The following is a 15,473-nucleotide window of genomic DNA, read 5'->3' as shown; positions in this document are numbered from 1 at the left end:
TTCCTAGAAGCTGGATGTCTACAGTTTACAAAAATAGGATTTTAATTACCTACCGGTAAATCCTTATAAGGGATATTGGGGAATCTAGTACGATGGGGTATAGACGGGGTCCAAAGGAGCCAGTGCACTTTAAATTTCCTCACTGGGTGTGCTGGCTCCTCCCCTCTATGCCCCCTCCCACAGGCAGTTATAGGTAAAAACGTGCCCGAAGGAGAAAGGACATATATGAGAGAAGGAAATATGATAAAGAGTGGTGAGATTTACATACCAGCACACGCTAACATATAACAACCAGCAATGGCTGGCAACAGCTGAACAGGTAACCACATAAAGAGAACCTGCAGAAAAGTCAACGCACTGAGGCGGGCGCCCAATATCCCTTATGGACTACAAGAAAATAATTTACCGGTGGGTAATTAAAATCCTATGTTCTCTAGCATCCATAAGGGATATTGGGGAATTTAGTACGGTATGGACGTCTCAAAGCCTCCAGAAAGTGCGGAGACTGCTGCAGCACCGCCTGCCCAAACTGGGTATCCTCTTTGGCCAGGGTATCAAACTTGTAGAACTTAACAAAAGTGTTCTTCCCCAACCAGGTAGCCGCTTGGCAGAGTTGCAAGGCTGAGACTCCACGGGCATCCGCCCATGAAGAGCCCACTGATCTTGTAGAGTGGGCCTTTAGAGACTGAGGAACAGGTAAGGCTGCTGACACATAGGCCTGTTGGATAGTAAGTCTAATCCAATGAGCAATGGACTGCTTTGAAGCAGGACAACCCTTTTTCTGTGCATCGTAGAGCACGGACAAAGAATCCGTCTTTCTGATCCGAGCCGTTTGCTTTATATAGATCTTCAAGGCTCGCACAGCATCCAATGCCTCCGCAGGAGCAGAAGAGCCAGAACTTGACGGAACCACAATAGGTTGATTCAGGTGAAACGCGGAGACAACCTTCGGCAGGAACTGCTGTCTAGTCCGGAGCTCCGCTCTGTCCTCGTAAAAGACCAAGTACGGCCTTTTACACAATAAGGCCCCCAATTCTGAGACACGTTGAGCAGAAGCCAGGGCCAGTAACATCACCGTCTTCCTCGTGAGGTACTTGTCTTCTACCGTCATCAGAGGTTCAAACCAGGAGGACTGTAGAAATTCCAACACTACATTCAAATCCCAGGGTGCCCTAGGCAGCACAAAAGGAGGTTGTATGTGGAGTAGCCCCTGCAAGAAGGTCTGAACTTCTGGCAACACTGCCAATTTCTTCTGGAAGAAAATGGAGAGGGCTGAGATATGGACCTTAATAGAACCCAGACGTAAGCACTTATCCACTCCAGCCTGCAGAAAACGTAAGAAACGTCCCAAGTGAAACTCAGCAGGCGGATATGCACGATCCTTGCACCAAGAGACATCTCTCCTCCAGATATGATGATAGTGTTTTGATGTCACAGGCTTCCTTTTGGAAAGGTCCTTGTGAACAAGGATGTTCCGCTATATGATGATAGTGTTTTGATGTCACAGGCTTCCTTTTGGAAAGGTCCTTGTGAACAAGGATGTTCCGCTCAACCTCCATGCCATCAAACGAAGTCTCCGTGAGTCCGGGTAGACGAACGGCCCCTGTTGAAGATCTCATCGTATTGGTAGAGGCCAAGGGTCTTCTACGGACATGTCCAGAAGATCCGCGTACCACGCCCTCCAAGGCCAATCCGGGGCAATTATAATTGCCTGGACTCCCTGATTTCTGATGCGCTTGAGCACCCTTAGGAGCAACGGAATCGGAGGAAACAGGTAAACCAGCTGGTAAGGCCAAGGCGACGTCAGTGCATCTACTGCCCTCGCCTGAGGGTCCCTGGTTCGTGAGCAATACCAGTGAAGCTTCTTGTTGAGACGAGAAGCCATCATGTCTATCTGTGGGCAGCCCCACCGGTAGATGATCTGCTGGAACACCTGCTGGTGGAGCCCCCACTCCCCCGTATGGAGATCGTGACGACTCAGGAAGTCCGCTTCCCAGTTGTCTGCTCCCGGAATGAAGATTGTGGACATTGCTCTTGCATTTCTTTCCACCCAGAGGAGTATCTTTGACACCTCTTGCATGCAGGCTCTGCTTTTTGTCCTCCCTTGCCGATTGACGTACGCCACTGCTGTGGCATTGTCCGGCTGAACCTGGATAGCCCGATCCTTGAGTAGAGGAGAGGCCTGAAGCAGAGCATTGTAGATCGCCCGAAGTTCCAGAATGTTGATCGGAATGAGGCTTTCATGGGCTGACCACTAGTCCTGGAACTGAGCCCCTTGGGTGACAGCTCCCATCTTCTTAGACTCGCATCCGTCTTGAGGAGGGTCCAATCCTGAATCCGAAACTCCGGCCCTCCAGTAGATTGGAGAACTGCAGCCACCACAGGAGGGAAATCCTGATCTGAGGCGACAGCTGTATCATCCGGTTTATCTGAAGATGTGATCTGGACCATTTGCTCAGGAGATCCAGCTGAAAAGTCCTGGCATGGAACCTTCCATATTGGATCGCCTCGTATGAGGCGACCATATTCCCCAACAATCTTTTGCAAAGATGGATGGACACTCGATCAGGTACCATGCGGACCATCTCCTGAAGCGTTCTCGCCTTGTCCTCTGGTAGGAACACATTCTGGATCACAGTATCCAGCAACATTACCTGGAACAGGAGCCGCTGAGTCGGATCCAGGTGGGACATCTGCAAGTTGAGTATCCACCCATGGTGTGACAGAAGTTGGATAGTGCGGTCGATATGGAGCAACAAAAGCTCCCTGGATCTTGCTTTGATCAGAATGTCATCCAGGTAAGGGACAATATTGATTCCCTGTACCCCCGTAGCTGGAACATCAACTCTGCCATCACCTTTTGTGAACACCCTCGGAGCTGTGGACAGGCCGAAGGGCAGCGCCTGGAATTGGTAACAATTGTCCAGCAGGGCAAACCTGGGTAAGCCTGATGAGGTGGCCAGATCGGAATGTGAAGGTACGCATCCTTGATATCCAGACACACTAGGAATTCCCCCTCCTCCTGACCTGAGATCACCACCCTCAGAGACTCCATCTTGTATTTGAACACTTGTTGTGGGAATATGGGGGTAGGCATCCTTGATATCCAAGGAGACCATGAATTCCTGTTCTTCCAGGCCCATAATCACTGCTCGCAATGATTCCATTTTGAACTTGAACACCTTCAAGTAAGGATTCAAGGACTTTTGATTCAGAATGGGTCTTACCGAACGGTTTCGGTACCACAAACAGGTTGGAGTAACATCCCTTGCCGCATTGCGGTATTGGTACTGGAACAATAACGTGGGACTGGACCAACTTTAGGATGGCCTGTTGCAACGTAACCTGCATATCCTCCAAAGCTGGTAAGCTTGATTTGAAAAATCTTTGGAGGAGTAGTGATGAACTCCAGCTTGTAACATTGAGAAACGAGATCCCTGACCCAGGTATCCTGACAGGAAGCCTCCCACACTCGGCTAAAGTGATGAAGTCGAGGTCCCACCTCGAGATCCCCTTGGGGTGGGTGGGCACCGTCATGCTGAGGTCTTAGTGGAAGCAAACTGGTGGTCTGTTCCTGAGAGCTGGTGCTTGCAGGTTTTCTTGATTTACCTCTGGTGCCTCTAGTCACATTGGAGGCACCTCTGGCTTTAGATCGAAATCTGTGAGACCGAAAGGACTGTACAGACGGCCCCTGGTAGGAGCGTCTCGCCGGCGGTGTCCCAGAGGGGAGAAACGTGGATTTCCCAGCCGTAACTTTGGAAATCCAGGTATCCAATTCAACCCCAAAGAGCCATTTTAGTGAAAAGGGGAGGGATTCCACACTACGTTTGGATTCCGAGTCCGCTATCCACTGACGCAACAACAAGGCCCTGTGCGCCGACACTGCCATGGCAGAAGTCCCAGCATTAATGTTCCCCATCTCCTTGAGCGAATCACAGAGGACACGTGTAGTGTCCTGAATTTGCTTTAGGAGAGTCACCATAGTGACCAGGGACATAGCCCCGGAGAGGCCTTCCTGAATTTGAGTGGCATATGAAGGAATGGCATGGGTCATCCAACAATCTGCAATGACCAGCCTTTGCGATACACCTGCTGCCATGTAAATAGATTTGAGTGTAGTCTCTATTTTCCTATCCCCAGGATCCTTTATGGTAAAGGAGCCCGTGGCAGGCAGCACCGCCTTTATGGAATGTCGAGAGATTGATACATCAACCCCTGAGGGTTCCTACCAAAATTTCCTTCCATCAGGAGCAAATGGGAAAGTGCGCAAAAACTTTTTGGACACTTGGAATTTTTTGTCTGGATTTTTCCAGGCCAGCTTGAATAGGTCATTTTAACTCTGCAGAACCAGGGAAAGTGACGTTAGGCTTGTTTTGTGTAAAGAAAAATGACTGCTGTGAAGCAGTGTCCTCTAGAGGGAGCTTTAACACGTCCCGTATAGCCCAAATTAGGGGTTCAATACCCTGAGCAGAATCGGGATCTCCACTAATGGGGTCCAAGTCCTCCCCATCCTCCTGTATATCCTCATCTGTGTCAGATAGTAGAGCAGGCAAACCACGCTTTTGTGGTCCTGTATGAGTGGATGGGGACTGAGCAACCTCTGCCCTAGCGGCTAAATCTGCAACAGCCTGTTGTAGCAGTGAGCTGGGATGACATATCTGACATCATAGTTTTAAGAGACCCTAGCCAGTGGGGCTCTGTACCCTCTCCCCCAACCCCTTCACTGATTTGTGAAGATTGGCTGCATTGTTCATATGAAACAGAATCAGATGATAATGGAGAGAATCTGGTGTGGCATACACTGCACAGCTTGTGTTTACCCATGTTTTACAGTAAGCACAATCACATACACACGGCCAGTAATATATTGCAAGCCTGTCCTACTGTATGTGAGCGGAGACACACAGAGAGAAGGACCCCAGCACACCCCTAGGTGTACAGCCCCAGTGAGGCTGTCGGCTAACTTTATCACAGTAAACTGTAATAAATTCTGTCCTGTAGAGTACCCCGATAGTGTACAATAGCGGCTCTCTGCCTTTGCTACACCCTGTACCAAATTTCCAGCGTGTCTGAGGAGTCAGGAAGTGCTGTGTATGCTGTCCATGGCTGCAGTAAGCAGAGAAAGGCGCCAAAATGCCTCTGGTCCCGCTCTGTTAGCTCCGCCCCCTCCAGTGGCGCCAGAGCTATAGTTATTATTTATACTGGCAATGTCTCCATTCAGCTTAAAAACATCACAACAAGTGTTAGTCTAAGCGATTGTGAGCCAGGCTACACGGGAGATCTAAGCTGGACGCCCCCAAGAGGGTCCCGTACACTGCACCCGCGTTGAACCGGGGTACCCCCCTAGCGGAGCCCCCGATTTGTACTTACCACAGATGTCACCTTCAGGCAGTGTTAGGGGTGTGCTGCGGCTGTGACAGCCAAGGCTCAGTGCCCCGCTGAACAACAACCCCACAGGATGGTGGTCCTGCAGCGGTGAAGCGGCTCTGTACCTCGCAAGTCCGGTGACCGGGCCCCCCCTAACTCCCACAGTGCAGGTATGCTGTTGCCCAAACAGCATTCCGAAAATAACATTAAAAAGAAATTGAAGAAAACTCTCTGGAGCTCAGAGATGTGCATCCTCTCCTGAGGGCACTTTTTTCTAAACTGCATGTGGGAGGGGGCATAAAGGGGAGGAGCCAGCACACCCAGTGAAGAAATTTAAAGTGCACTGGCTCCTTTGGACCCCGTGTATACCCCATTGTACTAGATTCCCCAATACCCCTTATAGATGCTGGAGAAAAGGGCATATAAATTGTCTTATTGGTAATAATAACGAGTTGGAGTATAGATTTGAGGTATCTAGAATAGAGACTAGGAGCCGGGATAATGGTCTAGTTATTAATGTAGATAATACTAAAGAAATGATTGTGGACCATTGGTCCTAAATAGCCAGGAGGTAGAGGTGACTGAGTCCTTTAAATTTCTAGGCATAAATATATCGAGGGACCTGTCTTGGAGTGTGCACACTCAAGGTGTTATAAAAAAGGCTCATCCGCGTATGCTTTTTCTGAGGAAATTACGTATGTCTGGTATGTGTAGGCAAACCCTAGTGTCTTCACATTTGGTGAGAGTGTCCTCACATTTGGAATCTTGGTATGGTTTGGTACTTGCTCTGCTGACCAGCGTAAATCTCTTCAGAGAGTGGTATCCTCTGCGAGTAAAATAATTGGTGTTCGTTTGCCTAGCATCTACAATGTGTATGAAAAAAGGCTTCTCTCTAATGTGAAAAGTATCCTGAGAGACCCGTCGCACCTGAGTTGCAAAATGTTCTCTATGTTGCCATCAAATAGGTATCGATCCATCTTGTGCAGGACCAGTCGGTTAAGATGAAGTTTTTTCCTGCCTGCGATAAGTGTTTTAAATTTGGAAATTAAGTGAGTGTTCTGTATCTTTGATGTCTTTTGGTTTTCTTTTTTTCTGCTTGTGCGTATGCTTGAATTTCGTTGATTGTCCACTTTTGTGAACATTGATGACAATAAAGTATTATTATTATTATTATTATTATTATTATTATTATTATTATTATTCACGTTTACCTGTTTCCAGAAGGGACATTTGACTTTATTCGCATTGGGTTTCTTTTTTTATTATTTTTATTTATTTATTATTTTTATATGCACATACCTTGTTATAAATAAAATATCAACTACTAATTTCCCCAGTGTTTATGTCTAACTGGTTTCTTTCTTTCTTTCTCTCTCTCTCTCTCTCTCTCTCTCTCTCTCTCTCTCTCTCTCCCATATGTTTCAGGGCACCTTGTCCTAGACTCAGACACATCCCAGAATGTGTTTGTGCTCAGTGTGGGGGTTGTACACCCCTCTGCAATAGTGAGTGTGACTCTGCGAAGCAGCAGAGAGCTGAAGACCCTTCCTGGAGGAGCAGTGCGAGTGACCCTCAACTCAACACTTGCACCCTTGGCCCCAAATCCTGGGGATCTCAACGAGCTTGGCGGTAGTCTATGTGACGACAGGTTGTGCTTATGGTGATTGTGCGTTCTGTGTACTGGGGCTTTGGTTTCATCTGTAATAGAAATACTGAGTTTTCACTGTACATAGCCTGTTTTATGTTGTAATGCTTTGCCTGTACTGCAACACTGCACTGAAGGGAAAATTGTGTAGATAAATGCTGTTGCCTGATGAAGTGCAAGTTGTAAAATACACAAATATGTTGAAGAATAATGAAGAGGTAAAATTGTCAATAAGGTTTGAAATTTCCAAAATAGTGGAGCTAAATATACATTTAATGCCACTGCGGCAGCCCCGCACTCTGATTCTGATTTGAAAAAAAAGCAAGTACCTTGACCCTGGAACAAACCATGTCGTCATGCAAGAGGAGCAAATACAAAAAATTTTTGCAGGGTAAATACTGGCTGCTTTTGCTTGTATCCCTCAAATGTTATCTCTATTTTTACACTGCAATTTAGATTTCAGTTTAGACACATGGTTCCACATCGCAGACTGCTAAACAAACTCGAAAGCTTGGCATTGGACACTAAGGTTGTTGAATGGATAAGATCTTGTTTGCAGGATAGAAAAAAGAGAGTTGTAGTAAATGGAGTGCATTCACAGGAGGGAAATGTTACCAGTGGAGTACCCAAGGGATCTGTACTTTGACCAATGCTTTTTAATATCTTTATTGCGGACGTTCCAAATGGCATTAAAGGGAAAGTATGCCTTTTTGCAGATGACACAAAGGTATGCAACAGGATAGACACACCAGGAGGGGTAAAACAAATGATTAAGGATCTAGGTAGACTAGAGGAATGGTCAAGATTGTGGCAATTACAATTTAATGCCAAAAAATGCAAAATCATGCACTTGGGTCTCAAAAATCCTAAGGCTAAATATAGTATTAATGGCACTATACCAGAAATTACTGCAGAGGAAAGGGATCTAGAAGTCACTATTTCAGGTGACTTAAAGGCAGGTAAGCAATGTAACAAAGCAATGAGGAAGACTAGTCAGATGCTTGGCTGCATTGGGAGAGGAATCAGTAGCAGAAAGAAAGAAGCAATAATGCCACTGTATAGGTTATTGGCACGGCCTCATCTAGAATACTGTGTCCAGTTCTGGAGGCCATAGCTTCAAAAGGATATTAATACATGTACAAAGCAGGGCAACTAAATGGTGCATGGCCTACATCACAAAACATACCCAGGAAGACAAAAAAATCTCAATATGTATAGTTTGGAGCAGAGAAGGGAAAGGGGGGACATGATAGAAACTTTCAAATATATTGAGGGTTTTAACAAAGTCCAGGAGGGAAACATTCTTCAAATGAAGAGAAGCAATAGGACACGAGGACATGCACTGAGATTGGAGGGAGGTAGGTAGGTAGGTTCAGGGGAAATTTGCGGAAAAATTACTTCACAAAAAGGGTAGTGGACAGGTGGAACAGCCTCCCATTAGGTGGTAGATGCTAAGACAGTAGAGCAATTAAACATGCATGGGATAGACATAAGGATATCCTTACAAAGAAATAAGGATCAAATAAGATTTGAGATAAAAATATGGTAAAAAAAAAAAGGGGCAGACTAGATGGGCCAAGTGGTTCTTATTAGCCGTCAAATTCTATGTTTCTATGAAACACTACACCCAAATGTAACTCTCTCTGCACATGTTACATCTGCCCCACCTACAGTGCAACATGGTTTTGTCCAGGTGCACAGTTACTTACTTTTTTTTTTTGCTTCCAAATCAGAATCCTGTCCTAAGCACTTGCTGCTGCCATGGAGTAGGATACCTGTGATACTTGTCATGTGTCGGCTGCTGCTACATAATTACGTTGATATGTTGCCATTGATTAGGTGAAATAGCTTGCCCCTATTTCATTCCAACACAGACACTAGTAAAATGCCACCCCTTCTCCTTGCCCCAACTAAATTCTTATCATTGTATATTCTGAGGTCACCAATGATGTAACACAGCTGCTGAGCAGCTTCTTCTCAAAGTTCCTAACGGTTACTGAGTGATATGTTGTTTAAACGGCAAAAAAGCCGAATCTGTTGCAAACATAAACATGAGTGTTTTTGTGGTAGTTATGTCACCCTATCTTTTTACGAGGTTAAAAGCTCAAGCCCTGGCTTTCTGTCCTCTTCTTCATGCCTATATTGGCTATCTGGGTCCCCAAGCGATAAGTTAAGCCTCCTGTGTCAGTATTGTTTCTGCAATATTTTCATTGATACATTATGACAATATGTGATATTATATCGCCCTATTGCCATGTGTTGATAAATGGGCCTGTAAGTGTCTGCAAGAGCTTACTGGCAAAGTCTTGTTTATTAGTTACACCCACGTAGTTCCACCATGACCAGATTCCATGTTACTGTGTTTGATTTAGGTAGGCAGGAAAGTGTTCATGTCATCATTTTGTGCTGCTACAAACTATGAATGGCAAGCCTGGGATTGAGTTCCAAGTGAATGCTTATTGGCACAGCTATTGAAACAGCCAGAAGCGTCATTCCGCTGTTATAAACAATATATAACCTAAGCAGAGCACCTTATGCAGGTGTTTAAAGATACACCTGTGGGATTTTCAGTGTATTGTAATTTTCACTTCTGTGGTGGAAGCAGCTATTTTATATACACATCAGTTTTCCTGAACTTATCCACATTTGTTGAGAAAACAAGACCGAAAATATTAGACACAATTGAGAAGTCATAATTCGGACCTAAAACAGCATCGTAAGGATAACTATTTCCCCTTCTGTCCAGTTGTTGAAACGTTAATATACATATTTGTGTGAACATTTTGTTTTGATTATGTAGCACATTTGCTTATTTTGGTGGAGACCCTTTTGATCTAATCCCTTGCTCTCGCTACATGAACATACAGTATGAGCAGAATGTGCTTTTTGGATTATAACCATTCTATTATTCTCTGCCTTACAGTCCTGCCAGTTGTTTTGGGGGTATGAGTGGGGCAGGGGGAAGTCCTTGGGTACAGCTGGCAGATTCTCCTCCCCAAATACTGCCCTCCATGCATCCTAGATCCCTCTCTGCAGCTCTCACTGGCTTGGCTACCAATCCACAGCGTTATCGGTTTAGCTTTCGTCTACAGGTTCAGGGCCCTTGTCTTCTGGCAGGTATGTACTATACATGCATAATGTTTTGTTTGTGCTAGAATACATTCATAATAGAGAGAGGAGTAATTGACATAGGGTAGAGCAATTAATAGACAAAGGTTAATATAATATCATGCCTTTCTGCAGGTATAGAGAGTCCGTCTCATGCTCTTCGTGCTGATGCAAGTCCCTTTGCTCTCTCCGCTTCCTCCATCTGGATCAGTTTGGCTGAAGAGTATATGTGTGATCGTGCACTGGAAATCATTCTGCACCCTAGTGGTAAGTGGTGGGAAATGCAGACGTGCAGTGACAAGTGATAAAAAGTGGAAATTTCTGTCAGTGGGTAACAATGAAAGGCTGCAGTCACACCAGCAGAGCAGTATGCTCTGATAATGTCTGTGGGAAACGCTAATATCAGAAAATACCACCTCAATTTTTTAGGTTATCAACAAATAGTGGTAAACAAATCTAGAAGTTGAAAAGGTTGTAGCTGGTATGCCTAGGCTATGGTTAGATGTACATAGGGCCTAATTCAGCATGGATCGCTAATCAGAGAAATTGCCAATTGAGCAATTATCGAACGACTGTGTATGCGTAACGTTGCATTGTGCACACACGAAGGGTAATAGCGGCAGAAATTGCGTACAGATCGTAATTGCATTGTAGCCGCTCTTTGCCTGACAGGAAGCTGGCGTTTCTGGGCAGTAAAACCTGCTTTTTTTGGGGCGAGTCATAAAAAACGCAGGTGTGGCCAGGTGTTTTTGGGGAGGGTCTCTGACGTCATCGCAGACCGCTGCCAGGCCGTCTCAGTTGCAGATTAGTGGCAGCCTCAGACCTGCTCACATTTGCTCAGATGGCAAAAAATCTTATTTGTTCCGGAAATTGCATATGCATCTGCAAATGGATAGCGATCTGCGATGCATTTGCAAATTTGCAGGGGGTGTTTTTTCTTTCTGTCGGGGTGGCGCCTTTCTACTTGCAGACAACTGCAATTTCTCAGATTAGCGATCCATGCTGAATTAGGCCCATAGTCCCTAAAGCGGATTACATGTGCTGTGGCCCAGTATTCTGGAACAGTCTTGGACTTAATTTTTTTTATGTTACTGTTCACTAAAATAACATATTTTAGTGCAGCGCAGTCCAAAATTCGAATAAGGGAGCCACACCAACTGCCACCCCAAACACTGCCAAAAACATCGCCAGCCGGGACTCGCTGGCAGTTGGTGTGGCTCCCCTATTTGAATTTTGCACTTTACACAGCGCGCACGTGCGGCGGCTGCGTGGCTTCACACACTGTGACACAGAACGTGGCGGGTAGCCGCCTGCCAGCCCAGCTAGGCTGCACAGGTAGGGCGCTACTTGGCAGGTGTGAAAGCTTTTGCACCTGCGTGGGGTGGGGGGGGGGGGGGGGCAGGGGCTGACATGTGGGGGGACTAGCCCTGTGCTGGGTGTCCCCCGCATGTCAGAGAAACTGATCTTAGATGTCCTAAATTTAGCACATCTATGATCAGCTCTGAATCACCCCCTATGTTCCAGCTTCCCTTAAACTGCCCCCCTCCTTCCCTTTTCAATGGATGTAGTTCCCAGGTGCTGGGGATGTGCCCCACTGTGGCATGGGTCAGTGGCCTCTAGTGCAATTGAAAAACATAAACATTGATACAAATGCAGAATATTCTAGAATAAGGGTGTGCAGCCTGTGGTGCTCAGAGTGGAATCTAAGACTACACTTTGTAGGTTCCTGATTTCCAGATATTAAATACATTTTATTACAAACTCCCCTCTTTGCTGTAGACAAGCGATCGGGTTCTTGCTATAAAAAAAAAAAAAAAAAAGGTTGAATACAACTGTTCTAAGATAAAGCTTAAATAGAACTATACTCCTGAAGAATTTTATACTGGACCTGACTGCCTTCCTGTTATGTGCAAAAAGTATATATTTTTGTACACAAGAAGCAAAATATTCAGATGAAATGAGCACTTTGTACCATTCGTATTCAAATCACCATTCCCAGTATGCATATATGGTACATACTTTCCCTGTTCACGGCAGTTCATCTTCGCAGCCATAAACTTAAAATGAGCTCTTCACTGAATATCAAATAAATATCCAAATGCTAATTGGCTTAAGGCAGTATTTCACAACCTTGGTCTTCATGGCACACTAAGGGGCCCTACTCACTGGCCGACCCGCCACCGAGCTGCCCGACGGCGGATACGGCCGACGAGCGACCCGGCGGCGGGGGGCAGTGACGGGGGGAGTGGAGTTTCTTCACTCCCCCCGTCACGCGGCTGCATTGAAGTGCAGGCAAATATGGACGAGATCGTCCATATTGGCCTGCATGCACAGCCGACGGGAGACCAGCGATGAACGAGCGCGGGGCCGCGCATCGTTCATCGCTGGAGTCTCCACACTGAAAGATATGAACGAGTTCTCGTTCATTTATGAACGAGATCGTTCATATCTTTCAGAAAATCGGCCAGTGTGTAGGGCCTATAAGAGAGATATTCCACCCCGCGGTTAATTGCCTGTTCAAATCCCCACGATGCAGGTAAAGGCTGTTCAATTAAATCAAATTTTCCCCCTGAAAGTCACTGATTCTGCATAAACTGCGGAATCAATGGGATTTCCCAGTGCATGAATGCCTAATTTTGCCGATATGTTGTGGACTTTGCTGCGTTGTTCAGTCCAACATCGAGCATTCATGCATGAGGTAATCCCTGCTGATTGAATTGCTTTGGTGTGGCAATCAGATACTGATTGAATATCCCCCTAACAGTCCAGGCTTTAGTGATAGCCATGATTGTGCACACATTATGAAATCAAAATAACTGAGGTACTAGTTAAGTCACCTATGCTCAAGTATAGCCATCCTTTAAAACCTTGACTGTTAGTGTGTCTTGGGGACCATGATTTGAAACCTCTGGCTTAAGGTGTAAGGAGGCCAATATGAGTATGTATTTGGAAACCATGTTCACACATCATGGGAGTGTGTGATCGTTCCTGAATTGCAGGTATACAGGAGTAAAATCCTCATCTTCAGGCTGCCTCCAGACAGGTGTGTAGTAGGAGTAAATGTGGGAATAGCATGGATTATAAATTATGTAACAATGTTCCTACTGGTGGAACTGACTGCTCAGCAACTTCTGTTTACTAAAACAGATTACACCAGTGGTTCTCTCTGGGCCCTTCCAAGAGTGCCATGGATTGGTGATCTAGGACCAAATCAAGTTATTTATGGTCTTGGGTGATAGGCAAACCAATACTTGTGCCTGCCAGTATAAATTATGTTTGCCCACCATCACTTAATTGACACTAAGGATGACAGATGAGGATAATTTACTTACATTTAATAATTTTTGCTGAATTTCTCAGTAACATTTTTTTCTTAGGGGTGCTGGGAAAGAATGCTGATACTCTATGATTCCATGAGTCAAGAACCACTGGATTACACTATTTCCATACATTTTAAACCTACAGAAGTATATTGCAGCCAATCTCCATAGTTTACAGGATACACAGGTCATTAGATAAGAAGACTACATTAGCCTAATCACTGCAGAAGCTCAATGACACAAGCAATGACAAAGAACAAATATATCCAGTTAGAACATTTCATCTACAAACTGTAAAATGTGCAAATTGGTTTTGTACATATTAGCCCACTTTACTACCTTCCAAATATATAGTTGCACCACATTAAGGTATTGGCAAGCATGTCCATCCAAATCCATTTGTGGGATTGTAGATGGTTATGTGCTTAGTAGAAATGTCACTGTCTAGTCTATTCCTAAAATAGTAATCTCTTGAACCCAATTCCTGTCTTATGTAAAGCATGATGGCAACATGACTATCTTCATTTTATGTGTCATATTTGGACTTTATTACATTTCATAGAACTGCACCTATAGGGGGGTATTCAATTAGTGCCGTTTTCTCTAGCATCCAAAAAGGATATTGGGGAATTAGTACGATGGGGGTGTAGACGGGGTCCAAAGGAGCCGGTGCACTTTAAATTTCTTCAACTGGGTGTGCTGGCTCCTCTCCTCTATGCCCCCTCCCACAGGCAGTTTAGAAAAAAGTGCCCTCAGGAGAGGATGCACACTCTGGAGCTCCAGTGAGTTTTCTTCAGTTTCTTTTAAAACTTTATTATTTTAGGTATGCTGTTTGGGCAACAGCATACCTGCACTGTGGGAGTTAGGTGGGAGGCGGTCACCGGCCTCTGTAAGGTGTCAGAGCCGCTTCCCCGCTGCAGGACCACCGTCCTGAGAGGTTGTTGCACAGCGGGACACTGCGCCTTAGCGGTCACAATCACAACACGCCGCACACCCCTAACGTTGCCTGAAGGTGACGACGGTGGTGAGTACAAACCGGGGGCCCCGCTATGGCGGTCACCCGGTTCTTGGTGCGGCAAAAACGTGGGGGCGGCATACGGGACCCTTCTGGGGGGGACCCGCTATAGCCCCCCTGTGTACACTGGCAGCGGTAGTGAAAACTAACACTTGCTGTGATGTTTTACACTTATAGGAAGACTTTGCCAATACAAATATCACTGAAGCTCTGGCGCCATTGCAGGGGGCGGAGCTTCCTCAGAGCGCCATCCAGTGCTTACAGCTGCAGCAGGCACGCACAGCTCCTCCAGACACTCAGTATACGCAGGAAAACTGGTACAGGGATGTAGCAAAGGGGGAGAGCCGCTATTGTACACGATCTCTGTCCTAAAAAGGACTAATACTCCGGTGTTACACCGTGATATAACAGCTTGCAGCCTCACTGGGGCTGTTTAGCTTGGGAGTGCTGTTCCCTTCTCTCTGTCTCCCTCTCACATACAGTAAGGGCAGTATTACTTGTCTGTGTGTATGTGTATATAAGTGGTGTTTACTGTGACCATGGTAAAATACCAATTATGCAGTGTATGTCACACCAGATTCTCTCCCTCTACATCTGGCTCCATATCATGTGAACAATGCAGCCAGTCCTCACAACTCAGTGAGGGGGCTGGGGGGGGGGGAGGGTCAGGAGCCTTCCTTGCTAGGTGCCATAAAATCCATGATGTCAGATATGTCACCTCAGCTCACTGCTAATACTCAGACAACACAGCAACTGCAGCAGGCTGTTGTAGACCTAGCTGCAATGGCGGATGTTCCACAGCCCCCCATCTCTAGATGAGGACCATAGAAGCATAGGTTATCTACTTTACTCTCAGACTCTGATGAGAAAATACACGAGGAGGGGGAGGAATTGGATCCTGTTACTGGGGATTCCCCTTCTACACAGGGTATTGATCCCCTCAATCGAGGTATACAGTCCCTCTAGAGGACGCTGTGGCACAGCAGTCGTTTTTCTTAACACAGAACAAACTCAGTGTCAC

General features: G+C 45.8%; 1 protein-coding gene across 13 annotated transcripts in view; it reads left to right on the top strand.

The window, feature by feature from the left end:
- VWA5B2 (von Willebrand factor A domain containing 5B2) overlaps window positions 1-15,473 on the top strand; it is a 136,748-nt gene that overhangs the window by 42,598 nt on the left and 78,677 nt on the right. For 11 of the 13 annotated variants that reach the window (XM_063916629.1, XM_063916628.1, XM_063916632.1 and 8 more), the window contains 3 exons: window positions 6,793-7,024; window positions 9,933-10,126; window positions 10,253-10,384. In XM_063916629.1, coding sequence (XP_063772699.1) covers window positions 6,793-7,024; window positions 9,933-10,126; window positions 10,253-10,384 — 558 coding nt within the window. Of the gene's footprint in view, window positions 1-6,792; window positions 7,031-9,932; window positions 10,127-10,252; window positions 10,385-15,473 lie in introns of those variants that run through there. The other 2 variants (XM_063916630.1, XM_063916640.1) reach the window with 2 other exon arrangements.

Source organism: Pseudophryne corroboree, chromosome 4, assembly GCF_028390025.1.
Source record: "Pseudophryne corroboree isolate aPseCor3 chromosome 4, aPseCor3.hap2, whole genome shotgun sequence".
NCBI classification, from domain to species: Eukaryota; Metazoa; Chordata; class Amphibia; order Anura; family Myobatrachidae; genus Pseudophryne; species Pseudophryne corroboree.
This window is presented reverse-complemented; position numbering and strand designations above follow the sequence as displayed.